General features: G+C 46.0%; 2 protein-coding genes across 2 annotated transcripts in view; one reads left to right on the top strand and one right to left on the bottom strand.

Annotated features, from left to right (window-relative positions):
• Window positions 1-26,147, bottom strand: part of LOC118658270 (putative adhesion G protein-coupled receptor E4P) — a 57,052-nt gene extending 30,905 nt beyond the window's left edge. The window contains exons 1-2 of the mRNA XM_036313536.1: window positions 26,098-26,147; window positions 18,187-18,278 (exon numbers count right to left, since the gene is read on the bottom strand). Coding sequence (XP_036169429.1) covers window positions 18,187-18,217 — 31 coding nt within the window. The 5' untranslated portion in view covers window positions 18,218-18,278; window positions 26,098-26,147. The remainder of the gene's footprint in view (window positions 1-18,186; window positions 18,279-26,097) is intronic.
• LOC118658269 lies at window positions 5,816-8,605 on the top strand. The gene has a single exon (XM_036313535.1). It carries the CDS (start codon window positions 6,761-6,763, stop codon window positions 8,336-8,338), a length of 1,578 nt encoding a protein of 525 aa, XP_036169428.1. The 5' UTR covers window positions 5,816-6,760; the 3' UTR covers window positions 8,339-8,605.
• Window positions 26,148-27,428: the final 1,281 nt, after the last annotated feature.

Here is a 27,428-nt window from a genome sequence, read left to right as displayed (position 1 = left end):
CTTCCTCTCCAAAATAAATGAAAATCTATTTTAAAAGAAAAGAAAAAGACCCATGACCCCTACAGGGACTCAAATTCCAGAACTGCAAATCACCAGAACCCCTTGTACTTACCCACATTCCTTTTCCCTGAGGGGAAAGTGGATGCTAGGGTTTTAACCTGTCACCTTCCCAGATTTCCAGCATCTGGTATTATCAAACATGCATTTATAATCCAATCCCTGTCTCTTCTTTTTGGCTGGGTGGTGACAGGTAGCACAAGCCCAGGACTCAGTTGACCTCCACTTACAATACTATTAGGCTGAATCATATGACATGGCCATGTCTGAGAAGTATGGTAGCAACCATCTCAGGTAGAAACTGTAGTTTAACTCTAATCCTGTTGTTTGGCTTAACAATAGAAAAGTTATTTTGATTTTCTGAATTGTATAAATCATCCCATTCGATTGAATGACTATCCCATTGATTGTTAGCTTACTGGTTTTAGAAAGCACATTCTTCTGTACCTGGGAAACAGGACAGCACAATTATCCTAAGTTGTCTTAGTGGCCACAGATAATGTGTTCCAGTTGACTCAGTGGTCCCAAGACCAGGACAGCACAATTACTCTAAATTGCCTCGATGGCTCTAGAGAATGAATTCCTGGCAACTCAGTGGTCTCAAGACCCGAGGGCTCTAGATAATGTGTTCCTGTCAACCCAGCGGTCCCAGATAATGTGTTTCTGTCAACTCAGTGATTCGGAAACCCAAAACTGTAATTAACATGCTTAATTCTGCTTCTGTAAACTGCTTTTTGCGAACCAGGTTCCTTATTCCAAACCCTGGGATGTAATCAATACCTTTGTGATTTTTGCCTATATAAACTGGTTTTTCGACCATCTTATTACTATGAGATTTGGGAAAGCAAAATGGCCCCTCATAGTCCTGGATTGCAATAAATGTGACTCTTTAATTCGACTTCTTGGGGCATCCTTCTGTGATTCGAGGGGTACATTACAACATCTGTAAGTAAAAAATACTCAAACATCAGCAATTTCCCTGTGAATGCTCCCCCTCCCCCCAATAAAACAACAACAACTGTGGACAAAAGGGGCCATATGCTAACTTTATTAGCTCAGGGAAGGCCTGCATGGTGGCCTTACAAACCTAAAGTAACCACAAAGAATGGTCTGAAATTAAAACTTTTTTTTTTTTTTTTTTTTTTTAACTAAAAACCAGTTTGTGGTGGGTAATCATGTCCTAGGCCGGTGTCTTCCCAGCCTTTGCATACCCTCAAGCCTTTGCAAATCTCCAGGCCTGTGAATGGCCCATCTGGCATACCCTTTTGCCTACTTCCTCATGTAAGCTTTGTCCTACTCAGCATAAGTAGCTGGTTTATGGTGGGGAGGGCAGAGCAGATGTTTGTGGGCGATCTACTGCTCTCCCATACTGCCAGCATTATTGGAATAAACACTCATATATGATTCAACTGTGCTGAATTGGCTCAAGTAGTGACAGGCAGCCCAGGCCCATTGATTGTGTTACCGGGAAGCCCCAGGTGGGCTCAGGCTGCCAGTCGCAATGTCCAATAACGAAGGCAGAGTTGAATCAAATATGAGAAGGCCAGCCAACCAAGAAGACAGGGAGCTTACAAGCATCCAAAACCTGTTTTATGGCAAGGTGCAGGGGACAGGATTATAAAGGGGGATGGGCTAGGGTGAGGCTAGGAATGGAATGCAGCTACCTGCAGCCCTGGAGGTCTCCAGAATTCAGCTATTGTTCTTGGTCATCAAGTGATAAGAGGATGTCTGGACTCCTGGTGGGAGTCCATGCATAATGGTTCTGCTTGCTTGCTGGTATGGACGAAAGGGGCCACATGCTGACCTGACAAGTTCAGGGGAGGCCTGCATGGCGGCCTTGCAAACTCAGAGACCTAAAGTAATCACGAAGATGGTCTGAAATTAAACTTTAACTAAAGCAGTTATGGTGGGCAGTTACGTCCTCGGCCAGTATCTTCACTGACAAGGTCAACTTAACTGAGTCTATCTGTCTTTTTGCATCTATGATAACATACCCTTGAAATGTCTGGGTAACTGGTGACTTCCTTTTATCTGGAGCCCCTGGGGCACAACCAAATGTGCTGGGTCCCAGGACAGATATCACAAATTCCTTCATCATCATGTTAATTGATCCTGCACCCACCTAAGTATGTGTCCATCATTTTACTTTTTATCCAATCCCAGGGGTTTCCCTGCTTTGCTTTATCCCTCCTCCTTAATCTATCACCAATGAATTTTATGTAACCCACCTACATCCTTCTTTTGATTGCAATATATAAATACAAATGTAACCCCGCCATTCTCCGGAGCATTATCTTAATTCGTTGAGGTTCTGCTTCCTGGCATATGACGTCAGTTTGACTCAAATAAACTCCCAAAAATTCTTTTTCAGGTTTCAATGGTTGTTTTTTTTACGTTAACACTGGGTCCATTGTAGGTACATTGTCCATAGCTGAGTCACCTCCTCAATCACTTTTGCACCGGCCTAAGAAATGAAATTTAGAAAAACTTACCCCCCCCCCCCCCCGGTTCACATAAGTATATGTATTCTAGGATTTAAAATTAATATGATTATTTTTCAGATTAATTCAGGTGCTCTATCTATCAGGTTATAAATTCCTCCCCCATCATTTGTCCAGTTACAGGACTAGCTATAATTATAAGAAATATTAATCATGCTCTGTTAACCATGATTGTTCTATTCTGATTAGAGAAAGCACATCCTAAGCTAAGAGTTGTACACCCTGTGATATGGGAGCTAACATCGGAATGCAGTCTATTTGAAAGGGGGCAGCAATAGAATTTGGGGAACCAGCTAGTATTGTGAGAAACATTAACCCTGCTCTGTTAACCATGATTGTTTTATTCTGATGAAAGAAGGCACATTCTACCCTGGTTGGAGCTGACAAGGAGATGCCGCCCTTCCTCCCCATTTGGAGCTACCTGTTATCATGGAAAGATGAACAACTTTGCTGCAGAAACCGGAATCGCCAGCCCTTTGAAGGTCCCCAGCCCTTTTGCCCACCTGCAGGCCTTTGCAGACCTCCAGCCTGCTCACCTGTTAACTGCCCATCTGGCACTCCTTTCGGCTATTTCCCCGTGTAACCCCAGCCCCTGCATATCACTAAGCCCTTTAAAGACCCCTAGTCCTTTTGCATATCTGTGAACGGCCCTTTTGCCTACTTCTCCTTTGTACTTTTACTATACAGTGGGGCCTTGATTTACGAGTGTCCCAACTAACGAGTTTTTTGAGATACCAGCTGTCTCTCAGCCAATTTTTTGCATTGAGTTGATAGAGTAATTTGAGTTAACGAGCTCCTTAACCAGCTCGGTCTCAGAACGAATTAAACTCTTAAGTCAAGGCCCCACTGTATAAGCAACTGGCTCATGGTGGGGTGCAGAGCAGGTTTCTGTGGCTGACTGGCTGCTCTCCCATGCTGCGGGCAGTACTGGAAGAAACGCTCCTACTTGATTCAACCCTATCTCTGCTTCATTGGCTGGAGTAGTGACAGCAGAAGGACCCATTGTTTGTCCCGTTACATAATCTCCTTTTCTGAGAACTGCCTGTAATCAAGGAAAGATTAACAACTTTGTTGCTGAAACAATCGGGTCCCGAGGCGCCCGCCTTTTGCCCATCCTTTTCGACCCTCCCTCCACTCCTCCCCCAAGCCCGCATTGCCTGCAACCTGTAACCATTATACCTTCCCTACTTCCCCATGCCTAGTTACTACTTTCCCATGTAATCTTTGTCCTTCCACCCAATATAAGCAGTTTATGGGGAGGGGTAGAGCAGATTTTTTTTTTTTTGGATGACCTGCTGCTCTCTCATACTGCCGGCCTTATTGTAATAAACACGCATCTATGATTCAACCCTGACTCTGCAATTTAATTGGCTCAGCTAGTGACAGGCAGCCCCGGCCCATTCGTTGTCCAGTTTCAATATGCTTGCTTAGATCTTTCAAAACTCCTAGCCAGTATTTGACTCATCCGATGGTATTTTTTTAATTATTATTATTACTCCAAATGTAACCGACAACCAAAGCGTCCGGGCTGCCTGTCACTACTTGAGCCAATTAGGCAGAGATAGGGTTGCGTCATAGATGAGCGTTTATTCCAATGATGTTGGCAGTAGGGGAGAGCAGTGGGTCCCTCACAAAAATCTGCTCTGACCCCCCTTACCAGTTGGCTGGTTATATACACACACGAGGTAGAAGATCGCTACGTGCAGCTGTGAGCTACAAATCTAACATGGACAGGGGAGGGTAGAGTCTGCAGTCCGGCCTTCAGAAGCTCCAAGCCTGATAACAAGGTGGTTAATCTTCTATGACAAGTATGTCAAACTTGCGGCCCACAACAAATACTCCCGAACGATGACTCATTTATTTCAGCCCTTTGTATTCAGCATGTCTCTACTGAAATAAACTTACGTTTCTATGAAAATTGAAACTTTTGGGGTTTTGGGGGGGGAGGGGGACGGCAGCCTCATAAACTTAAAACTGGCTTAGTTGGCCCGGGTTAGCCTTTGAGTCTGGCATGCTTGTTCTATGTGATGTTACAAACAGCTCAGCCCATTCCTGGGACCAGAGAATGGTCAGCATTCCTGAGGAAAACTCCCAGAGGGGGTCAGGGTCTGGGCACAACAACCAAATCAAAGCGTGTCCTGTGCTTGGTCTGTTCTCAAAATGTATTTCTCTTTTGAGTCATGGGCCCATCTGGGCTTTAGGGTGTCTTATCTTTTACAGGCCTGTTTCATCCTCCAGTTTCCAGGGTCCGAAAGAAAACTTCTTATCTGTAGTTAGTGAAGTGAATAATTATTAGACAACCGTGGCACTGTTCTTACTCATGCCCTCCCCCCTCACACAAAGACCCTAACGCCGAGAGACCAAGGCTGGGTAAGTCCAGGTCTTTGTAACTTACTAAAGGAAGGTACTCTGAGCACGGAGCCTCTTGGCGGTCATCAGTGTAGCAGCCTTGAAGTGTCTGTCCCCTTATCCTACCGCTGAGGGGTTCCCTTCTCCCTCTGTAAGATCCCATTTTTCTCCAGCCCCCTGGGGACAAGCCAGAAATGGTTGGGAGTTACCCTAGCCGCCGGGTCCAGCCCTGAGATTTGTAGCCACAAATTAACATTCCAATGAAGCGATAAGGAGGCTCTGCATTCTATCCGTTTTGAGGCTGTAGCCGACCTTCTGGTTTCTTAAAGAGTATGTCAATAAAACCCTGTGTTATTCTCTCTCCTTTTTCACAGTCTAAGGCAGCGGCTCTCAACCTGTGGGTCTCGACCCCTTTGGGGGTCGAATGACCCTTTCACAGGGGTCGCCTAAGACCATCGGAAAACACATAATTACATATTGTTTTTGTGATTAATCACTATGCTTTAATTATGTTCAATTTGTAACAATGAAAATACATCCTGCATATCAGATATTTACATGACGATTCATAACAGTAGCAAAATTACAGTTATGAAGTAGCAACGAAAATAATTTTATCGTTGGGGGTCACCACAACATGAGGAACTGTATTAAAGGGTCGCGGCATTAGGAAGGTTGAGAACCACTGGTCTGAGGGAAGTTTATTTCGGGGAGGAGGGGATGCCTTGCGCCAGCCACGAAAACCCACAGGAGTCGGCAACCAAAACTACAAAGCCTGAGAGATCAGGCCCGTGGCAGAGATAAACCTTGGGAAGGGAAGCCACACTCCCTCAGCCCCTCCTCCTTCCAGACCCTCTTCTCTGGGGGCGCGGCCTTTGCAGCCCTACAGCCCCTCCCCTGGTCTCTTTGTTCCGGTTTCACCCTCTCCCCCCCATAAAATCCCGCCTGCACTGTGCGGTGAGGTGGGTGTTTGAGGACAAGAAAAGTCTCCCGACTCCCCACTTGCTGGCAACTGGAATAAAACTCCTTTCCTTCACCCCAGCACGTGTCTCTGAGTTTGGCGACAGGCAGAACCGGACTTGGCCTCCGGTCATTTCTTTGCAGACTTGACGAGCCATAGCCAGGAGCAAGTGGGAGCCCCCGGTAAGTCCCCAGATTTCGGAGGGGGTCCCCTTGGCCGCCGGGGGCTGAGATTTTGAGAGTCCCCAGCAGCTGCCGGGTGACTTTACCCGGGGACTGTCTCTTTCCTGGGCCAGTCGCCTATGACGCCCAGCTGAGGGGAGGAAACGGGTTACTGCGGGCTGACTGGGAAAAGTGCCTGGTGGGCAGGACCAGAAACCCGCTCCCCCCTGCCATCTGGGTTCATTTGATGCATCTGGGGTTCCGTGGGAACCAATTGGCGCCACTTGGCGGGTGGCAAGGCTTTGTGAGAACACTCAGTCCCCCTTCCCCTTGTACGGGGGTCTGTGAGGAGTACTTGCTCTGGTCTGGTTGTATTTGGATTTCTGGGTTCTGGATGCTTCTCTGATGGTGAGAAGGCAAGTCGAGAGCAGATAAACCTCCTTTGCTTGCACCACTGTAACTACGCCAGCGCTGGTTTCTTGCATCAGCCAACTGCCCAAACTGCAACGGATGTGGAAAGTCCCCAACTTACCCAGGAGCTTACGGGTAAAAGACTAGAAACCCGCTGGCTCAGGGTGCTCAGCCTCCGGGGTGACGCTGCTGCTGTCACAGTTGTGTAGATTGTGTAGGGTTCTTGATCGTGTTCCTGTTTGTGTTTCTAGGCAGGGGCAGCCCTACTTGGTAAAACTGCGTCCTTCCCAGTCCACTGGTTCTGCCCTTGGCTAGTAACTATGGGAACAACGCAGTCCATCCCGAAAGACGGCCCCCTCGGCCGCATATTAGAGAATTGGCATCTCTATGGATATCCGCCAATGACAAAGAAGAAAATGATTTCCTATTGTAATAAGGTCTGGCCTACGTATGTTTTGGAGTCCCAAGAGCGATGGCCCCTGAATGGCTCTTTGAATTACTATACTATTTTGCAGTTACGGTCATTCTGTGAGAGGTCTGGGAAATGGGGTGAACTATGTTATATAGAGGCTTTTATGCGTCTGCACAAGAAGAATGATGCAGTCAAGGTGGACAATATGTTAAAGGTTCCATGGGGAAGCTCTCTGAAGCCCCCCCTTGCAGACAGTAAGCCGAAGCCTCCCCTTGCAGACAGTAAGCCGAAGCCTCCCCTTGCAGACAGTAAGCCAAAGCCTCCCCTTGCAGACAGTAAGACGCAGGAGGGGAAAAAGAATGAGGAAAGGGCTCTTTCGGCCTCCCGGAACCCAGGGTCACCAAGGCAGGGAGGTGGCGTTTATCCACCGTTGCCGCCCCCACAGACCCCAGTAGATCTTAGAAATCAGGGAACGCAGGCCACCAAGGCCCCTCCTTCGTGTGATGAGCAAACAGTCTCCCCTTCTAGGACCTCACAGGGCACCCAATGCGGACCAGCGGCTCCCCAGACTGGAGCAGTGCCATGTCTGCCGAGACAATTGCCAACTGGAGGCATGAATCAAATGGGCCAGCCGAGGGAGTATTACTGGGCCCATACCCCACTTTCAGTTTCGGATTTACTTAGTTGGAAAAGTGTTAATGCCTCTTACCAAGAGGACCCCGAGAAAACAACTGATTTCATTGCATATGTTTTCTCAACCCATCAACCTAACTGGGCCGATGTCGAGGTGCTTCTGAACATCCTGCTAACAAGTGAGGAGAGAAAACTAGTAAGAGATAAGGCCATAGAGGAAGCCTATCGGCTTTATGCAGAGAACCCCAGCAGAACCCCTTTCCCAGCAGGGGCAGTGCCTGTTGTAGAGCCTCACTGGGATCTAACCAGCGGAGGCCTAGTGCACCTGGAGCATTACAGGAGGTGCATACTAGAAGGCTTAAGGAAAGGGGTGACTAAGAAAAACAACCTAGACAGGGTACTGGCAATACAGCAAAAACCTGACGAGGATCCTGCTGACTTTCTAGAGAGAATTTACCAAGTCATCCGGAAATACACAAAGATAGACCCCGAAGCATCTGAAAATGTGTGGCTAGTCAATCTGGCCTTCGTCCAAGGGAGTGTCCCACACATTAAGAACAAGCTTCTAGGGCTGACGGGAACATTGGGGATGAAACCGCAGCAGTTGGTCAATATTGCCATGTCTTATAGCAGGAAGATGCAAGTGCCGAAGCCGACTATTATTGTCTTAGGGCCTGGATGGGGACAGAGACAAACGAAGTGGAGGAGGCCTCTAGGCCCAAACCAATGTGCTTATTGTAAGGAGGAAGGGCATTGGAAATACGAATGCCCTAGACTAGCTCTGAAAGAATACAGGAATCAGCGTAGAAACATGATTGCATGGCATGGGGATTCCGACTCCGATGAGGAATGACGGGACCCAGGGGCTCCCTTGGATATACCCGGCCCTGTTCTTATCTCCCCACAGGGGCCCCGGGTACAACTGAGAGTAGGGAACCAACCCATAGACTTCCTTGTGGACACGGAGTGATTTACTCCATCCACCTCCGTGGCAGCGTCGGGGGTTTCAGGAAAACCCTGGAAAGCAAGCTTTTCTTAAGCCAGTGGTTCTCAACCTTCCTAATGCCACGACCCTTTCATACAGCTCCTCATGTTGTGGTGACCCCCAACCATAAAATTATTTTCGTTGCTACTTCATAACTGTAATTTTGCTACTGTTATGAATCGTCATGTAAATATCTGATATGCAGGATGTATTTTCATTGTTACAAACTGAACATAATTAAAGCATAGTGATTCATCACAAATATGTAATTATCTATGTGTTTTCCGATGGTCTTAGGCGACCCCTGTGAAAGGGTCGTTCGACCCCCAAAGGGGTCGCGGCCCACAGGTTGAGAACCGCTGCCTTAAGCCCCTAGAATGCTGGCGGGAGGCCAGCCGAAAGCTAACTCACCGCTCTCCTCACATGCCAGGCTGCCTGACTCCTCTGTTGGGTGGGGATTTGCTTTGCAAGTTCCCTGCTCTAGTGACTTTCTGTCCAAGAAGCAGCAGCTCCCCCTGCAGGTGCCCCCGGAACACACACTAACGCTCCTGATGTTTCTTGCTGAAACCAGAGGCCCCCAGAGGAATTTTCCCACCCGAAATCTCTGAGCAAGTAAGACCCTGTGGGCCCACAGGATCGGGGCCAGCAGAAAATCTTTCTCCAGTATCTGTTCAGTTAAAGGAAGAAACAATTGTGCCTAGGAGAAAACTACCCACTGAAAAAGGAAGCGTCACAACCATCCTGCAGGATTTCTAAAAGCTGGATTCATTAGGCCTTGCAGATCACCATATAATACACCAATCCTGCCCATTAGGAAGCCAAATACCATTTTGTCCAGGACCTACAGGCTATTAATGAAATTACTCAGGACATTCATCCATCTGACCCCAACCCCAAACCCTTTGTTGATAGCTATGCCAGGGAACAGTAGTTGGTTCTTTGTTTTGGATTTGAAGAATGCCTTATTTAAAAAAATAAATAAATAAATTGTGGGTTTTTTTATTGATTTCAGAGAGAGGAAGGGAGAAGGGGAGGGAGATAGAAACAACGATGATAAGAGAGAAGCATTGATCAGCAGCTTCCTGCACACCCTCTACTGGGGATTGAACCGGAAACCCAGGCATGTGCCCTGAACAGAATCACTCATGACCTCCTGGTTTATGGGTCGATGCTCAACCACTGAGCCATACCAGCCGGGCAGGATGCCTTTTGTATTCCAATTGACAAGCAGGCGCAATTACTTTGCCTTCAAATGGCAGAACCCAGTGAGTAAAACTACTACCCAGCATTGTTGGGCTGTGTTGCCATAGGGATTTAAGAACTCTCCCATGGTTTTCAGAGAACTGCTAGCCTAAGACTTGAGAGACCTATAATTGGACTCTACTGGCAACTCTTATGAGACTTGTTTAAAAGACTCTGCCAGTCCAGCTGGTGTGGCTCAATGGTTGAGCATCAGCCTATGAACCAGGAGATCATGGTTCAATTCCCAGTCAGTTCACACGCCTGGTTTTCAGGCTCGATCCCCAGTAGGACTTGTGTAGGAGGTAGACAATCAATGATTCTCGTTCTTCCTCTCTGGAATAAATACAAATATATTTAAAAAATAAAAAATACTACCAAAGCCTTTAACCATCTTGCATCCTGTGCATATAAAGTTTTCCCTCAAGACTCCGATTTGCGGACAAGAAGTGTCTTATTTAGGGTTCAACTTAAAACCATGGGAGAAGCCCTAGCTGGTTTGGCTCAGTGAATAGAGCATCCGCCTGAGGACCAAAGGGTCCTGGGTTCAATTCCGGTCAAGGGCACGTACCTCAGTTGCAGGATCCTCCCCTGCCCAGGCCTGGTTGGGGTACGTGCAGGAGGCAATCAATCGATGTGTTGCTCTCACATTGATATTTCTCTCTGTCTTTCCCTCTCCCAATCTCTCTAAAAAAATCAATGAAAAAATATCCTCGGGTGAGGAGTAACAAAAATAATAAATAAGTAAGTAAGTAAGTAAGTAAGTCTTTGGGGAATCTTTGTTGGAAAAAAAAAAAATAGGGAAGAGAAGTCTTATGGCAGACCAAAAAAGAAGCCATTGCTGCCCCTAAGCCTCCTGAGAACCAGAGACAACTCTGAGAGCTTCTTGGAATGGCAGGATTCTGTCACATGTAGATTCTTAACTTTGGGCCAATAGCTAAGCCACTCTATGATTCTTAGAAAGGGCTTGACATAGCCCACCCCTGGAATTGGACACAGGATGTCAGAGGGCTTTTGAGACACCAAAGGGAAAATTAACCTCAGCCCCTGCATTAGGATTGCCTGACCCTCAGCAGGCTTTCAAGTTTATATACATGAAGGGCAGAAAAAAAAGAAAAGAAAAGAAAAAAAGAAGGGCGGGGCATTGGACTCTGAGCGCTTGTCCAGATAGTGGGAAACTCCCCGAACTCCCCAAAGCCGAATGCGTGTTTCTCTAAGAAATCAGATCATACCACCCAAGGATGGCCTCCCTGCCTCAGGGCGGCAGCGGCAGCCTGAAATGTCCTTCAGGGAGCAGAAGGGTTTACCCTAGGACCGACCATCACAGAGTTCACGCCCCACCAGGTGCTAACCCTGCTAGAGCAGAAAGGGGGCTCCTGGTTAAAGGCTGGATGAATGGGCACAAACCAGGCCATCCTGTTAGAGAACCCAAATGTCGCCTTGCAGACACCAAATGTTACTCTGTAGGACCCAGCCACTCCCAACTGTGAAGGCAGGCTGGGACCTCCATATAACTGTTTAGAAATTATTGACCAGGTTTACCCCAGGTGACCAGACTTGTCAGATCAGCTGCTGGGACTTACACGCTGATGGAAGCAGCTTCATGGAAAATAAAGAAAAGCCGGGTATGCGGTGGTGACCAATGGCAAGGTAATGGAGGCACATGCCCACTCACAGGCACCTCAGCACAAAAAGCTGAGGTGAGTGCCCTCACCAGGGCGCTGGAACTGTCTCGGGACAGACGGCTCAGTATATGTACTGACTCTAAACTTATTTTCATGCCATACGTGCTCATGGGGCAATATGGAAAGAAAGAGGATTTCTAACTTTGGAGAACAGACATTAAATATCCAAAAGAGGCTCTAACCTTACTTAAGGCGGTAATTTGCCTACTCTGCCTACTCAAAGCCGCCATTATGCATTGCCCAGGGCATCAGAAGGACAATTCCCAGGTAACTAGAGGGAATCTAAAAGCCAAGAAAGCAGCAAAGCAAGCAGCCCCCAGAGACTCCCTTAATTGGGGCTCTAACACCCCACTTAGACTTGACAGAATTGAAACCTCCTCCTTACACAGGGCCAGGCAAAGAATAGGCCATGAGTGGGGGTTTGCTAACACTGACACTAGCTGTTGATGGAGAAGCGATGCCCAAAGCTCTGGTATACCCAGTCCTGAGACATCTGCATGAAGGAATGCACTATGGGTGGGATGCACTGGCTGATTTAATCTGGCCTTACTTAAAGGGACCCAGTTTGCAGAAGACTATTCAAAAAATAACTCAGGGTTGCTAATTAGATGCTAGAAATAACCCCAAGATAGAACGCAACCCAGCCGAGAAGGGGGAACAATACAAAGGAACATGCCCCATTCGAAGATTGTCAGATTGACTTTACCAATTTGCCTAAAACCACCGGGAATTTCAAATACTTGATGGTTATTGTAGAAAACTTTTCCGGATGGGTTGAGGCATACCTGACTCGAACTGAAAAGGTGACTGAAGTGGTGAAAACTCAAGGAATTAATTCCCAGATTCGGACTCCCTAACAGTATTCAGAACAGCCATCATTTATATCTGAAGTCACCTAGAAAGTCAGTCAAGCACTGCAGGTCTGATGGAGAGTACAGGGGTCCTGAACCCCTGTCTACTGGAACTGGGAAACAGACATGAGCCACACCTTGGAGAAAACTTGGGCAAAGCTGTCAGGAGGCACATTTGCAACGAGACCAGGTGCCTCCTATTGCCTATTCGGGATCAGGGTAGCCCCTAGATGTGGGCTCAAACTGAACCATTTTGAAATTGTATATGGGAAACCCGAACCTCTGTTCTAGGGACTCCCCCCACTGGCTTAGAACGGATACAGAAATTAGACACTGTTTAACACGTAGGGCTAGTTTTGCTAACCTTGCCTAAGTTTGTTCTTTCCAGCTCTTATTTTCCCACAGAGGAACCTCTGCCTCCGCCCCCTCCCCCCCCTTCTCCGCTTCTAGCTGGGGACAGATTGAAGACTTAGAGGACCCAAGGACCAGAACAACAACCAGTGGACGGCTGTAGCTCGCAGGAGTGAAAGCCTGGATACACCAAACTCCAGTTCAGAGAAGTGATTTGCATTCCTGAAGGGGATCTGACATGCCTTTTCCAGTGACAGACCTTGGCTAAAGCTAGGTAACAATGTCACCCTTCCTATTTCTTTCTTTTTTAAAAAAAAAAAATATATATATATTTTATTGATTTTTTTTTTACAGAGAGAAAGGGAGAGGGATAGAGAGTTAGAAACATCAATGAGAGAGAAACATCGATCAGCTGCCTCCTGCACACTCCCCACTGGGGATGTGCCAGCAACCAAGGTACATGCCCTTAACCAGAATCGAATCTGGGACCCTTGAGTCCTCAGGCCGACGCTCTGTCCACTGAGCCAAACTGGTCAGGGCTCCCTTCCTATTATGCTCTCCAGCTCTGCGGGCATCTGCCTGGACAAATAATGCCTTGATAGGCTTCTCCCAAGTTACGGCTTCTTTGGCTTATCTGTCACCTGGTTGGACTTGTCATTCTAAGCCTACTACTGGCTTAGACCATAGTGACCCTCAATTTTTCCTGTTGAGATTTTTTTCCTCCATCCCACCCTGTACTGTTAAGGCAGCAAAGCTTGGGAGCTCCTACCATATACCCATCAGCTTAGCTTCCAGTGCGAATAGCAAAAGCCACTCTCCTTCACAACCCCCTCCTTGTGTTAGCAAACCTATAAACATTACTGAACAGTGGAAATAATAGCCTCCATGTTCCTAAGGAAAGGAATTCACCACTCTCTTGCAGCACTACAAATACTTGGTTTCCTGGAGATCCCAACAGTTGTGAACCCCCACATCTCCCTTGATTTATTTTTATTTTTGTTAATTTTCACCAGGGATATTTTTCCCATTGGTTTTTAGAGACAGTGGAAGGGAGGGGGAGAGGAAAAGGGAGGAAAGGGAGACAGGAGGACAGAGAAACATCGATGTGAGAGAGACACATCAATTGGTTGCCTCCCGCACCCACATACATATCCTTGACCAGGAATCCAACCCGAAACCCTTCAGTGCCCAGGCCAACACTCTAACCACTGAGCAACACCAACCAGGGCCCACATCTCCTTTAAAATATTGGGACTACTTTCAGGAAAACCTTGCTGGAGACTGTCCGGACTGGCTAGTAAAGACTGCCTTTGCTCCAGCAGCATCTAACTCTTTAATGCAATGTGCCTCTGAAGGATATATCTTCATTTGCAGCTGCAGAAAACAACCCTTGGGCCTATCCCTGCCTATGGAACAAAACAGACTCTGGCCCGTGTCCTCTTAGAGCTCTAGTTACACCCTTGACTGTCCACCCACAGGATGAGACACGGGTCATTTTTTGCGGTTTCAGATGAGGACTGAAGAATAGATAGCTCAGACTTCTTGCCCTTCAAAGGCACATTACACAAAGCCTCCTGAAGGGTCCCCAGCAGGACTGAGTGGTGGTTACCCCAGCAGTAACCCCTCATTAACATGCTCTTCAGTCCCACCTCTCCCCTCTCTGACACTCCACTCCCTCCCTGTGCCACCTGGGATCTGCTTAGGCCCAATCATTGTCTCAATTCTGGTTTGGGGTTGAGCAAGGGAGCGGTAAATGAGAAATTGGGCCCCTTCCATGTTCTAGCTCCTCCCATCCTGTGGGAAGACTATGAACTGTAAGACCTTGGGAGCCTGGCCAGCATCTCAAAGAAAACAGCTAGCAGTTTTGAGCACACGCAGCTGGTGGGGGCGGTGGGCATTAGCACATCCCCACCCCCTGCAGGTCCTGTTTTTCCATAAAACCTTGTGTTGGGAGAGTCTGAGTGGTGTGAAACAATAGCACTGGCCATGGCATAAGTCATAATAAGCCCACGTCTTTCACAGCCAGTCCTCTGGTTATTTTGGGGGGAATCCAAGAACCAAAGGCAAGGTTTTCTCGGATCTCGCCCTCAGCACTTTGCATAACAACTGGCTTAGTGGGCAGGTTGGATTCCAGAGAAATTCCTGTAGAGCTAAAGGCAGGTGAAGAGGGTGGATGGGAGGCAGTGTGAAATGTAGTGTGGGGAACCCCACTTTGGACAAGGAGCTCCCTGTGGTATGAGGGGACCACCACGTGAGCTTTCTGGGGAGATCCAGAAAACGCCAGCAGGACCGCTTTCAGTCCTGGTAACAGTGGCGTGGAAGTGCCACTGGCAAAATGAAGGAGCAATTTTAAATTAGTCTTTTGAACACCTTGAGTCTTCCTTTTGGAGACTCAGAGGCTGCTGTGGTCCCGGGACTTGAGGGATCAGGGCTGCCCCCCAGCCCTGTGCCGGAGCAGCATGCGGGATGGGGGTATTGGGGGGGGGGGGGGGTTGGGAGAATATGGCACACTTTTACATTCAAATTGTTATTTTGGGATGTTACATCTTACAGAAAAGCAGAGTTCTTTGTCAATTGCATTTTAATCAGATATAACTATGCCATTTTAAGTTTTGTCATTCTCAGTCACTGTTTTACCCTGATGCATTTGCAAAGAGATTTCATCTTAACGATCCATGGAAAAAAACTGTGACTTATTCTAAAATAGAGTTTTCTGAGAATAAATTTGCAAGATCAGGATTTATGGAAAAACTGACATGATCTGGATAAAGAAGAATTGATTATATAGGCCTGAATGAACTGAGAATAATTATTGTTTTATGACTTTGTTAAAAATGCTGATTTTTTAAAAAAATGCTTTGTTTTCCAGATATAAGCACCCTTGTTTTTTCCTTAGAGCAGTTTGGTAAATTACACCTTTATAAGCAATACAAGGCATTTGTATGTTTTCTTACCTGATCCCTCTAGAATTCTGAAACTCTTAATAAGTGAGTATTACTTAATTGTCATGGCAACAGTGTTCAGAGGATGTGTTGTAGAATAGTGCACCTGCAACCTTTGTATGCTCTTATAAGGAGAGGACAATGGTGGGATGGGCAGGATAAGCACCAGCGGGCTTTTGAGGCAAAAGAGCAGGTAAACAGGTATAGGCGTTTGGTATCTATGATCCAGCCCTACCTGGCAAATTGGATGCACATGTAACCCAGGAGGGGGTGTCATGGGGTCTCTGGCAGCGACAGGGGAGACTCCGCCTCCCAAAAGGATTTTGGTCCCAGGTGTGGAAAGGGGCTGAAGAAAGATACAGCCTAATAGAGAAACAGCTCAGTGCCACCTACCACCCCCTGCAGGCAACAGCCTATGCCTGGAAGCTTTGCTGTAACGGTGCGGACCACCTATCCCATCATGGGGTGGCTGCATAACGTGTCTCACACCCTGAAAATCGGGCGCAGCACAGACACAGGCGTTAATGAGATGGAGTGTTTACCTGCGGCAGAGACAGGTCCATTCAACGTCCCCACTTAGCCAGGAATGGCAGGCGCTGTTGGGGCCAGTCACCTTGGTGTCAGAAGGAGAGGCTGAAAAGACACTCAAAGGAGAGCCTATTGGCCCTTCGCCGGTGAGGGCAGGTGTGGTTCCAGTGCCACCTGACGCCCCATGCAAAGGACAGCCCCCTGAGTGGCATGCTCAGGACTGGACTATCAGCAACAGACCCCCGTGGGGACAAACCATGTGGGCTGACGTATATCGTGTCACAGGACATCCATCATTATATGTCCAGGGAATGGTGAAGCGAATGCACTTGCTCCCAGCAGAGGCCCCAGCAGAAGACCTGGCTACACAGGAAAATGACACATACCGGTCAAAAAACCCTGTGAGCAACAGCTGAAGCCTGGGGCCTCCCACTGGAAATGACTGACATTGCAGCTTGTCAAGGCTGTTCTGTGGTGCCGAGCAGCATCCGTGTCCCTTGCTGGCAATGACCGGACGTCACGTGCAAGACTGAGCTGAGAGCCACAGCACTGAACGGCGACTGCGCCGCCCTTGCAGTCCAGCAGGAGCTGGGCTGGTAGAACGCTATAACGAACTCTGGAAAATGCCCTGAAAACTGAGGACGGGTCGTTACCAGGATGGACCCCATGACTCTGACTTACTACTAACCAGGAATGAAAAGCCCCGACCAGATCAACCTGCAGCGTTCCAGATGCAGCAGCAAAGGTGGGTGGCCCACCGAGAGCGCAGATTCGAACAACGAACAGGATGCTGAGACAAAACCTTGTTGGGGAGCGGAGAAGAGCCTGTTGCTGCCAGCACCCCAGGACATAACCCTAGTGCTAGTGTATTAGCCTGGCCCTGGGAAACGCAAACTGGTACCCGCTGGTGCGCTCTCCTAGCCCCTTGGGGGAGGGTCTTGCCCATAACTAGTAAGTGACTGACTGCTATTCCAGCTGGCAGATGTGTATTCCTCCTCTCTCAGCTAGCATTCCAGGCCAGGGGACATTGCCAGTCAAAGGGATGGTACAGGAGGCCAGGGAGACACCTGAACGAGCCACTGTTCTTACACAGGATAGAGCGATGGCCTGTGTACTACCCACTGGTACCGATGTGGTTCTGTTGGTGTCTACTGAACATTTGCCTTATTCTCCTGAATTCAGTGCAGGCTAACAGCTCTGCAAGGTGGGCTGATGAAGGGGTCCCCGGGTCCAATGTTTCAGGCTGTTGGGTCCCCCTCTGGGCTGCCTTGGAAACAAATCCAGTGAACCCGACAGAATGGTCCTGTCTCAGCATGATTTGGAAAGTTGTCTTGGGCCTGGGGATCTGCTTTATACACTGATACTAGTATGTGTAAGTCTGTTATTCCTTTACTGTTATGTTATATTGTTGCTGTAAAATATGAATGTGATGTCTCCTCCTCCCTCCCCAGGGTATGTGCGGAAGATAGAACGGGCAGATTGTAGGGGAGTGGAGAGGGAAGGTACCCATGTTGGGTTGGGATGTATGGGAAAGGGGAACATGAGCCCCTTCCCAGGCTGTGGCTCCCCCTTCCACCCTGAGGGAAGACGATGAAGGCCATCGGTAAGAACTGTGAGACCTTGGGAGCCTGGCCAGCTACTCAGTCAAGAAAACAGCCAGCAGTTTTGATCTCACACAGCTTGCTCAGAAGTGCATCCCCTCCCTCTGTGTGCCTGTTTGCCTCTGTTTTCTGTGCTGGGAAAGTCCGGGTGATGGTGGAACAATAGCACCTGCCGGCCGCCCCCAGATGGGACTTGGTGGTTCAACTTCATGGTGGCAGCCGGTGTGGCAGTGAGCTTCAGATCAGCCCCACTGTTGTGCATATAAGTCCCAATAAACCCATTTCTTTCACATTTCACAGCGCGTCCTCTGGGTTACTTCTTTGGGGAATCCAAGAACCAGGCACTGAGGTTTTCTGAGCCTCGGCTCTTTGCATAACACCAGCTAAGACTCAAAAGATTCTAATAGGACAGGCGCACAGTCATTTCTGGAGAAAGTGCCAAATGTGGGGAAACAACCGAAACTAGGACGGACATGGGGTCATGGGGAGAAGAGGGAGGTGGTTCTTTTTCCCACTCACCTGAGAGCAGGGGCAGGCACCTGCCCCCCATAGCGCTGAGACACCAGGGACAGTCTGGGACGCTCCAGCAGAGCGTGGCGCGGCGAGGGTTCCTGGAATGAGTAAGCCACGGGGAGATCAGTTTCTGGTGGTCACAGAGTTTAGCAGCCAGAGGGCTGATGTTTACCAAAACCCTGTAAGTTCTGCCCATCTTTTTTTTAAAAAAACAAAACCACAGAACATGATTATATTTAATACACAAGTTTGATACAACCAAAAAGTAAAACACCAGAGTAAAATACTAACAAAAAACATGGTATTTCATTTGCAATGCATGAGAAATGGTTAGCATCTTTAGTCATAAACAAGCTCTTAAAAACCAGTCACAGAAACTAAAAATGCAAGGAAACTGGAAAAAATAAAATGAAACAAGTGATTAAGTGTTGAGCATAATGATTTTGTTGAGCAGTGATGAATAATTTCTCTATCAGTGAGCAGAATAAAGACACTGACACCTAATATTCTACAGTTTTGAACAATGTTGTGTAGTTTGAATTCTCAAACACTGGGAGCAGGTTAATGAGAAGGACCTATGATGAGGAGGAATGCTAAGTTTTGAATCGGGATATAAATTGAGTGTTTTTAGCCAGAGCAATTCCAATTCATCGGAATTATTTCAACAAGTTAGTTGAATAAATTCAAAAGGAATGATGTAAAGGCATGTTTAATGCAGAGAACATGTGTGGCCAGTGTACGCCTAGAACACTACTTGCCCGTCAACGTCTAAGCATCACCAATCGGGTGCGCACTGACTATTTGTAGATGATAGTGTAGGGAATACAGTCAGTGGTACTGTGATCTGAATATATGGGGCCTGGTGGGCACCAGAAATATTGAGGGGACACTACTTTTCAGTCAACCTGAAACTAATACAAAATAATATTGAATGTAAATTAATTGAAAAATAAAAAGACATTCTATGACATGGGGGGGGGGGAGTAAAAGGAAAACAAAGGTACATAAAGTAATAACTACATAACAAATTTTTATGTCACCTAAAATCTAAAAAAAATTATTTTTTAATGAATACATTTTAAACCTACTACTCTATTATAATAAGTAAAATAGAAATACATGGGAGCCCTGGGGGAGGCCTTGCAATGGCATGCCCAGAGCTTCAGTAGTAAGGTCTCCAGCTTCCCTTCTCCTGGATTCAGTCCCACAGCAACAAGGACAACAGTCAATGTGCTGCTCACAGTTGTCGCCATGCCACCCGCCAGATCACCTTGGACATGAGCTTTCTCACTCCTGTTAGATTGTCTGCCCATCTTTTGACTCAACAACTCCACACGTAGGAAATCACCCCAAGGGCAGGCTCCTGCAAGGCTGATCGGGGCAGAGTAGCTTACAGGAAACCGCTCACAGCCCAACAGGTGAGGAACACAAGCACCCCTGCTGGGAATCCTGCTGGAATTTAAACTCCTAGTCTATTGCCACCCGAACCATCCAGCCTGGGAAGCTTCACAGAACCCACTGTCCAGTAAAAAGCACGCACAGCCCTAACCGGTTTGGCTCAGTGGATAGAGCGTCGGCCTGCGGACTAAAGGGTCCCAGGTTTGATTCCCATCAAGGGCATGTACCTCAGTTGCAGGCACATCCCCAGTAGCTAGTGTGCAGGAGGCAGCTGAATCGATGTTTCTCTCTCATCAATGTTTCTAATTCTCTGTCCCTCTCCCTCTCTGTAAAAAATCAATAAAATATATTTTAAAAAAAAACAACAGTGCACATACATTAAAAGGGGCAAAAACGTAACAAATTTCAGTGTCTTACTGGACCCTAAATCCAACAAGTGATTTTTTAAAAAGACTGGAGATGTAATGACACTAAAGAATGATTGTGCCTTTTCCATAGGTATAAGTTCCCTCTTTCCTCACCTGTCAACTCAGATGACTGCTCCAAAGGAAGCTATAGATATGATAACAGGGCTATGTTTAAATACTGATCTTTTGGAGATATGCACTAAAAATATTGCAGGTGAAATAATGTAACACAGAATTTATGTCAAGATATCTGGGGAGGTTTGGGGAGTGAGTGGGAACAAACACGAGATGAAATTGGGCTTTTTTTTAGAGCTGGGGAAGGGCCTGTGGTTTTCATGATGTTATTGTCACTAAATTAGCATATGTTTGACAAGTTCCCTAATGAAAGGGAGAGAAGAGGTTGTCTTAAAGGTGTGCTGTTAAGAAGATAGATAACCAAAGGGAAGACATATGTATGCTAACATTTGTATAATAGGGGCGATAATAAAGAAGTTGCTAACATTATATGCAATTAGAAATATATGTACATATAGTTCTAATGTATTTACATCACAGGGAAACCATCTCTATTTTACACAAATGTTATCTATTCTCTACAATTTACGTGTGTGCGCACTTGAGCATACACAGGGTCATACAGGCCTTTGCACAAACATAATAAGTGCCTCAAATGCACGTATACGTATAATGAGTTCGTATTGGCATAAAACGTTCCTGGAAGTTACCTGAGAAATTCATAACACCTGTTGCCTTTGCAAACTGAGAGGCTGGGAAACAGCATTCTCCAGAAGCAAGGAGACAGTTCCCATTCTGCCCTTTCAAAATTTCCATTTTGAACCAAGTGAAGGTATTTCATATTTTAAAAAAGGAAGTCACTCCCCCCCCCTCCCCCATGGCCTAGCATTTGTTGAAACTGAAGACTTGTGCATAAACTTTTATTTATATCTAATTATCGAAATTGTAATACTTGCATTCCTAGTCACGTTATTCTAGAGGAGAGAATAATGGAAGTACTAGCCATCTATCTCTATGAATGAGCCTTTCAAAGAAGACTTTAAAACACAATGTAGCAGAGTTTGCCCTGAGAATATCATTTTTATATGTAAAAAGCGCTCTTATCAAGTCATGTTGATGGGCAGCCGAGGTTTAGGATAAAAGTCCCAGTGCACATTAGCAAAGATAAGTGCTCTGCAAATCGGTTAAGTCACCCAAAAGTGATGCTAAAGGCACCGATGGGAAAAATATAGCAAAAGAGTTTAATTGGTTTCATAAAGTGTCAGCGGAAGGAAAGGCAGCATTTAAATATGTGTAATGAAAATAATTCAATATTATAAATAAAATAATGTAGGAGGCTATTAAAATAACATGGAAAGCCACCGTGACGTAGCATTATGATAACAGCAGGAACTGGAGCAAAATACAGAAAATCACATGTAAAGAAATTATAAATGTCAATAAGAGAATGGCATTGTGAGTGATTTTAAATTTCTTCTGTTTAACTTCTGTAATTCCAAATTTTATACTTTACTTTAGCAATAAGAAATTAATAATCATGGAATAGTTTAACAGGAGAGGAAACACAATGGCCTAAAATACGGCTTCTTTGTCAGCTCCATCCCTTCTCTATTCCTGTTTTGACACAACCATTCTGCTTTATCATGGAGGTTGGAGTCCTTCAGGGCCACCCTGTGGATCAATTCTCTTATCAGGTGCTGGCAATGACCAAGACCAGAGGTCCTCAAACTTTTTAAACAGGGGGCCAGTTCACTGTCCCTCACTGTTCCACACATGTGCACTGTGGGCCCGGGACGAGTCGGCTGCTAAGCAGGACAGGCAGCGGCGGCAAAAACACCCGGCGGGCCGGATAAATGTTTTCCTCAAGGGAGCACATAATCTTGTTAACTATCCTGTAATCCAAGAGATTTCCCTGCCTTTCTTCCTCCCATGTTCATGCAATCATCCTTACCTTCCCTCCTTAAGTCCAAATATATAAAGGAAACTGCACACTGCCACTCTGGAAAGCATTTTTCTGACTCTTTGGAGATGTTGCTTCCAGGCATGCCTTCTGTTTGGCTCAAATAAACTCATAAAAATTCTCCACAGGTTTAGATGCCCTTATGTTGCCGTGGTGATGATGGTACTGGTGAGTGAAAACGGTGTACATGGTTGTAGTGACAGTGGAGGGAGTGGTTTTGGTAATGACAGTAATGGTGGTGATGAAGGTGGGTGTGATAGTGATGGTGAGGGTGGTGGTAGTGACACTGGTGGTCATGGAGCTCTCATGACCCCAGTTATAACCATGACCTTGCATGCTAAGGACTGACCCCCTAACCCAGTGGTGATGTGAGGCCCCTACAGGAGCAAAGTAGTGGTCTGAGAAGGCCCATCCCAGAAAAATCTCTTATTCCTGCTGTTCCCGAACAGGCTACTCATGCATTATGTACCGACACCAAACATGTAAATCAAATTTTGCTGCAGATAGTTCTTGTAGCTCTTTCATTATAACTTTAGAACATTTATGAAATGTCTGTGGCAGGCCAAGAGTTTACTAAGAGTGTTGGTGCTATTGTTTGGGGCAAATAGAATATAGTTATAGCTATAGTTATAAGAAATATTAATCCTGCTCTGTTAACCTGGATTGTTTTGTTCTCAGAAAAGAAAGCACATCCTAACCTGGCAGGGAGATGTGCGCCCCTGGGACTTGGGAGTCAACCTTGGAATGTGGTCCATTTCCATTCGAGAGCTGCCTATTACCATGGGCAGATTAACAACTTGCTGCCCAAACATGGAGTCCTGCCCCAGCCCACATTGCCTACTTCCCCATGTCTGTAATACCCATTTTGCATACCCTTTCTTATTCCTTTTGCCTACTTCCCCATGTAATCTTTGTCCTACCCCATATAAGCAGCTGGTTTGGGGGGGGTGCAGAGCAGATTCTCATGGATGGCCTGCTGCTCTCCCATATGCCAGTATTATTGGAATAAATGCTCATATAGGATTGAACCCTGGCTCTGCTTAATTTGCTCAAGTAGTGACAGGCAGCCCGGATCCATTGGTTGTCCAGTTTCACTATCATCTCATTGAAAGCTCACAGCATTCTATGATGTAGGTCAGTGGTTCTCAACCTTCCTAATGCCACGACCCTTTAATACAGCTCCTCATGTCGTGGTGACCCCCAACCATAAAATTATTCTCGTTGCTACTTCATAACTGTAATTTTGCTACTGTTATGAATCGTCATGTAAATATCTGATATGCAGGATGTATTCTCATTGTTACAAATTGAACATAATTAAAGCATAGTGATTAATCACAAAAACAATATGTAATTATCTATGTGTTTTCCTATGGTCTTAGGCGACCCCTGTGAAAGGGTCGTTCGACCCCCAAAGGGGTTTCAACCCACAGGTTGAGAACCGCTGATGTAGATCTCATGATCCCCACTTCTCAGATGAAGAAATTGAGACTCAACGAGGTTCTATCATTTGCATCACTTGCTCAAGGTGATGCTACTACAAAAATGCTAAACTGAGACTTGGACAAAGTTAGGCTGAATCTAAAGCTGTTGTGTAACCCCAACACCAAGACCCTAAACCCCCATGCCTCCTAGGAGCTAAACATGGAATACAAATAAATGAGTCCATTGGAGGGAGAATTGGGAACTGTGCCAAACTGGAGGTCACGGGCTCCACCTAAAGTCTTTCAAATCCACTTTTGCCTTAAATGCAGAACCAGTGGGTACACTCTCTGACTGAAAATCAGATTCTGACCCAACTTTGAGGAGTTATTCTAGGTCACTTCCTACATGCCTCCCCTTCTGCCTACATTTGTTTCCCTTTTGGGTTCGTGTCTCTCTTTCCTTCCAAAAACATAGTCTAAAACACACTGTGGAAACTCCCAGCATAAAGACACCCTGTCCAGTGAGGACAGTTCTTTTTAGAGGTCTCATTTGAAACCAGTTTAAATGGTATTTTATGTGAAGGAGGTGATAATGTTTCCCGGAACAGCTAGACCTCTAGCAGTGCTGCTTTGGATGTTTTTTGTTTTCTGTAAAACCACTTTCCTGAGGAATGATTGGCATGTAAAAAGCTGTACATGTTCAATGTACACACCTCGATGAGTCTGGAGAAAAGTACACACCTATGAAACCGTCACTACCATCGGGCCATAAGCATATCCATCACCGTGTTAGGGGCCGAAATAGAATAGTGGGGACTAGCTATAGCTATTAAGAAATATTAATCATGATCTGTTAACCGTGATTGTTTTGTTCTCATTAGCGAAAGCACATTCTAACCTGGCTGAGAGGTGTATGTCCCAGGATCTGGGCGTTTACCTTGGAATGCTGTCCATTCTCCCTTTCTGAGATCTGCCTGTCACCATGGAAAGATGAACAACCTTGTTGCGCCCACCCTTTGCAACCCCTGCCCACATTGCCTGTAATCTGTAACCATTTTACCCATTTTTATTCCTTTGCCTACTTCCCCATACCTGTAATACCCATTCTTATTCCTTTTGCATACCTATTCTTAAACCTTTTGCCTACTTCACCATGTCTGTAATACCCATTCTTATTCCTTTTGCATACCTATTCTTAAACCTTTTGCCTACTTCACCATGTCTGTAATACCCATTCTTATTCCTTTTGCATACCTATTCTTAAACCTTTTGCCTACTTCCCCATGGGATCTTTGTCCTTCTACCTCGTATACTAGTAAGCATTTGGCTTATGGAGGGGTGCAGAGCAGGTTTTCATGGATGACCTGCTGCTCTCTCTCCCATATGCCAGCAGTATTGGAATAAACGCTCAAATATGATTCAACCCTGTCTCTGCTTAATTGACTCAAGTAGTGACAGGCAGTCCAGACCCATTGGTTGCCCAGTTTCAACCTCCCAAAGTGTGTCCCCTTGCCCCCTTTGTGATGTGTGTGTAGTAAGATCCACCCTCTTAGCAGATTTTCCGTACACAGCACAGTAGTGTTAGCTGTGCATACTGTGCTGTATAGAGCTCCAGAACATATTCGTCTTCCATCATTGAAACTGGATACCCTTTGACCATTACCTCCCGTATTTCCCTCTCCCCAGGCCCGCACCCACATCCTACTCTCCGACTCTGTGAGTGTAACTACTGCCGTTCACAGTGAGGTCTCACGGGTTTTGTCTTTCTGCGTCTGGCTGATTTCCCATAAGTGTCAGGGCTGACTTGCGGAGAGCTTTGGCCATGACCCACTGTAAGAAATACATTTTGCACCAGAGAAAGAAAGAGAACTGAGCCAAGTTGCGCAAATGGATATCAACTATATGCAGCTTCTGATATTTTATAACAACAGCCCTTTCCTTCCTTCTAAAATGCTGGCTGGTACTCACTAAATGGGTTTCATAACCCCCTACCCTACCATGGGGTCACAGCAGTTGGCTGAAAAAAAAAACACCAACCTGTAGATCAGTGGTTCTCAACCTTCTGGCCCTTTAAATACAGTTCCTCATGTTGTGACCCAACCATAAAATTATTTTCGTTGCTACTTCATAACTGTAATGTTGCTACTGTTATGAATCGTAATGTAAATATCTGATATGCAGGATGGTCTTAGGCGACTCCTGTGAAAGTGTCGTTGGACCGCCAAAGGGGTCGCGACCCACAGGTTGAGAACCGCTGCTGTAGGGCCTTTGGCCGTAAATAAAATAGACAAGCCTTTCCCCACTCGCCTGGCACTGAGTGTGCTGATGTGTTTATGGGGGTGAGGGGTGTGGTGTGTGAAAAGGTTTGGTAATTCACTGTGGGACTCCAGGAAAGTCATACTTTTAGATCTTGTTTTCTCATTTTTAATAACAAATGAGTTACCTGCTGCATCTGCTTCAGACCGTGTCTTGCACCTTTCTTATTTAGTGCCCTTTAAGCTCCTCAATCTCTCTGGAGTGTATATATTAAAGCAATTCGGGCCCACTCCTCACCCAAGCAGAATTGGGCAAATGGACCTGAGAGAGATGCCCCCAAAGGCACAGGACCTGTGATGAGTCTCCTGGAAATTTTTCCAATGCAGAACATTTTTCTAGACCCAAGGTTACACAGGAATATTTTCTATGAAAAAACACTTAGCCAGTTTCTACTTACCCACAAGATGAAAATCCCTTGATTCTCACCCAGTCTGGGAGCTTCTCAGAGCTAAGAGAAAACGGAAGTACATGGTTTATTATCTCGATCTCCAGTTTCTCAAGGAGCCTGTGGGTGGAGCAGGCTGGGGTGTTGGCAGGGGAATTTGCATAATGCAGGGACCATTATGTAGTACATTACCCGGGTGGACCATATAAAGTGCCTCAGAAAATGAACTTGGAAATGGTGATGGTGTCCAATGGGGAAACCAGGTAATGGAGAATGATGCCAGCTTCCACCTACACCAAGGAAATGGATTCAGCTTCGAGGATGCTCCCTTAGGTTGGTGAACTTCTTAGTGAGAGACTTGAAGGCCAGAGTATGGGAGAGAGTCAGTGTATCTACCATGTTCCCCAGTTTCCTTTTGTCATATTCCACCTCAGTTTACCACTTTGGGAAAATGGCACGCCCATACTCTTGGTCTTTGAGATAGGGCTACCCAACATAATCACACTCACCTACTTGGCTGGTAAAATTCTTGACTGGTCCCATTAGCATGGTGTCCTGAAATTTTCTTCTCATTTGTACTAGTATTAGAAGAATCTTGGTAAGATCCAGAAAAATTATGGCCAATATCCCCAACTCTGACAAGTCGAAATACACACCCAGCGATTTACTCCTTATCTTGGTTTAGTACATTTATGAAACATTGTCTTTGTTAACATAAAAAAACCATTGAAACCTGTAAAGAATTTTGTGAGTTTATTTAAGCCAAACTGTCGCCATATGCCAGGAAGCAGAACCTCAACAAATTGAGATGACGCTCCGGATAATGGCGGGTTACATTTGTATTTATACATTGCAATCAAAGGAAAGGGACGTAGATGGGTTACATGAAATCCATTGGTGATAGATTAAGGAGGTGGGATAAAGCAAAGCGGGGGTGGGGGGGGGGAGAAACCTCTAGAATAGGGTAAAAAAATGAAATGATGGACATATGCTTCTTTTACATAGATGGATAGAGCATAGTTTAACATAATTAACAATTGATAACAATAACAATGAGAGAATGTCCTGGTGCCATTTGTTGTTCCCTGAGGGGCCCGGAAAAAAGGGAAGTTACAAGTTACCCAGACATTTCGCAGATATGTTATCTTAGAGGCAAAAAGACAAATGGGTTCAGTAAAGAGCTAAGTTGATCTTCGTCCTGGAAAATACTGGCCTAGGACATGACTACCCACCATGTTTGTAGTTAAATATTTAATTGCCAGACCATCTTTTGTGGTTATTTTAGGTTTTTTAGTTTGCACAACCGCCATGCAGGTCTTCCCTGAGTTTGTCAGGTTAGCATG

This window comes from Myotis myotis, unplaced genomic scaffold (genome assembly GCF_014108235.1).
Source record: "Myotis myotis isolate mMyoMyo1 unplaced genomic scaffold, mMyoMyo1.p scaffold_m19_p_6, whole genome shotgun sequence".
Lineage (NCBI taxonomy): Eukaryota > Metazoa > Chordata > Mammalia > Chiroptera > Vespertilionidae > Myotis > Myotis myotis.
Note: the sequence above shows the minus strand (reverse complement) of the source record. Positions and strands in the feature narration are given on the sequence as shown.